Source organism: Ammodytes marinus, assembly GCF_949987685.1.
Source record: "Ammodytes marinus genome assembly, chromosome: 5".
Classification (NCBI taxonomy): domain Eukaryota; kingdom Metazoa; phylum Chordata; class Actinopteri; order Uranoscopiformes; family Ammodytidae; genus Ammodytes; species Ammodytes marinus.
In genome coordinates this window covers 4,911,797-4,914,296 of record NC_137234.1, presented here as the reverse complement: position 1 = coordinate 4,914,296, position 2,500 = coordinate 4,911,797, and the positions used below count along the sequence as shown (strand labels likewise).

Sequence of the window (2,500 nt, the reverse complement as noted above, 5' to 3'; positions counted from 1 at the left end):
CTCTGGCTAAGGAGCCGGACTACACCGGGCTGATCGTGGGCTGTGTGTGTGTCAGTCTGCTGCTCATGTCTCTGGGATCACTGCTCATGTGGAAGAGGAACAAACACATCGATGGTAAGACAGGAATTTGTACAGTAAATGCAACTTAACGGCCTTACACATTTTTATATATGGTGGGCGTCCTGGGGAAATGCACCTGTTGGAAGACCAAGAAGAAGAAGTACTATATAATAAATAACTAAATACATATTCACCTCATCACTTGATATTGTGGAAAGACTTGAGGCAGTGGTGGATGATGCCATCTTTAGTAACTATAGCTTCTTGTCCTAACCCTCTTATTAATTATCTCCCCTCTCTCTCCCTCTCTCCCTCTCTCTCTCTCTCTCTCTCTCTCTCTCTCTCTCTCTCTCTCTCTCTCTCTCTCTAACTCACACCTATCCTCAATGCTCTTTCTTCTCCCCTCCTTCCCCCTCTCTCCCTCCCCCACCATCCCCCCCTCCCTCTCTCCCTCTCTCTCCCCCTCCACCTCTCTCCCTCCCTCTCTCTCTCTCTCCCTCTCTCCCTCCCTCTCTCCCTCTTTCTCTCCCCTCCCTCCCTCTCCCTCCCCCCCTCCCCCTCTCTCTCCCTCCTCTCATCCCCCTGTTCTTATAGATCTGTCCGAGGTGTGGTACGACGGCCGCGGTCACATCCAGCACCTGGACCGCCTGGCCAACGCGAGGAGCGTCAGCCCCACGACTGAGATGGTGTCACACGAGTCCGTGGACTACAGGACAACACTGCTGGAGGGTAGGGCACACACACACACACACACACACACACACACACACACACACACACACACACACATAAACACACACAGCTCCTTATAGACAGACAGACAGACAGACAGACAGACAGACAGACAGACAGACAGACAGACAGACAGACAGACAGACAGATAGATAGGGTTGCGTAGTGGATAAAGCGTTTACCATATTGGCTCCGGCCTTCGTTGCAGTGGTCGCAGGTTCAAGTCCGACCCGTGGACCTTTACTGCAGGTCATCCCCCCCCCCCTCTCTCTCTGTCTGTCTCTCTCTCTCTCTCTCTCTCTCTCTCTCTCTCTCTCTCTCTCTCTCTGTGTCTCCCCATTTCAACTCTGTACTATCTAATAAAGCTTGAAAATGCCAAAAACAAATCTTTAAAAAAAGACAGAGATTATTTTGCAGTGTCATCACAGTAAAGTGTTCACCAACAGGCCAATCTTCCAAAACACTTTGATGTCAATTTTAAGAATTGTCTGTGGTTTTTTGGTTTTCTTGAACGTGAATCCCGATGGCACAATAGGAGGAACACACACACACACACACACACACACACACACTCACACACATACACACATACACACACACACACACACACACACACACACTTTCTGGTTCTGTGTATTATGAGCCAAGAAAATTTCCCTTCTGTTAAAAAAGAGTCTTGAATGACTTGAAAGGTTTAAAATGTGAGAAGAGTCAGACAAACTAATGAACTAATGTGTGTCCTCAGGGCAGGATCGGTGGCTTAACATTCATATATAATACACCAGACCATGTTTGAGCTAAGCATTTACTGTACTGTACACATAGGCACACACACACACGCACACACACAGGCACACACAGGCACATACACTCAGGTACACACAGGCACACACACACACACACACACATAGGCACAAGAGAAACACACACACTCACACTCACAGGCGCATAGACACACACACACTCACACTCACACTCACACAGGCACACACACACACTCACACTCACACAGGCACACACTCACAGACGCACACACCCAGGCACACACTCACAGACGCACACACACTCACAGACGCACAGGCACACACTCACAGACGCACACACCCAGGCACAAGCTGATAATATATAAGTACAGTCAAACATTAAAAATAACAAACAAAAACAATACATTAATATACATCTTCTAACATTTATTTTTTATTTTCTATGCTCATCCAGACCAGGGTACCGACCGCCCAGAGACGTGCCGTGCGGCCCCTCCAGTGTACGGGGGCAACGGGGAGCTGCTGTCCCCCAGACTCGGGGTGCTGGGAGCGGGGTTCGGCCTGGGCCTGATGGAGGGTGAGCTGGTGTCCCCTCTGCTCTCTGCCCCGGTCCACATCGACCCCTCCTGCCTTCACCCTGACCTGCTGAAGGAGGTGCAACATGTGGTGATAGCCAGGGAGCAACTGCTGCTACATCTCAGCCAGGTCATTGGAAGAGGTAGGTCCCATAATTATATACTTACATTTTTTTTCCCATTTTTTTCAACTTCTTCTACACCTCAACTAGGTCAATGGTCACACATAAAAATATACTTTTCATTTTTTTATTTTTTTATTATTTTTTTTAAACAACAACTTTACAGCTTTGTTATATATTCAGTGCGAAATACTAAAACATAAGAATGCGTGTTGCATTTCACAAATACACATTCAACAGTTAGAAA

At 47.6% G+C, this 2,500-nt stretch overlaps 1 protein-coding gene across 1 annotated transcript in view; it reads left to right on the top strand.

The window, feature by feature from the left end:
- met (MET proto-oncogene, receptor tyrosine kinase) overlaps positions 1–2,500 on the top strand; it is a 120,128-nt gene that overhangs the window by 99,046 nt on the left and 18,582 nt on the right. Inside the window, exons 13-15 of the mRNA XM_080027924.1 lie at positions 1–114; positions 655–789; positions 2,011–2,274. The exon at positions 1–114 is cut by the window's left edge and continues 40 nt beyond it. Of these exons, the coding sequence (XP_079884050.1) occupies positions 1–114; positions 655–789; positions 2,011–2,274 (513 nt within the window). The remainder of the gene's footprint in view (positions 115–654; positions 790–2,010; positions 2,275–2,500) is intronic.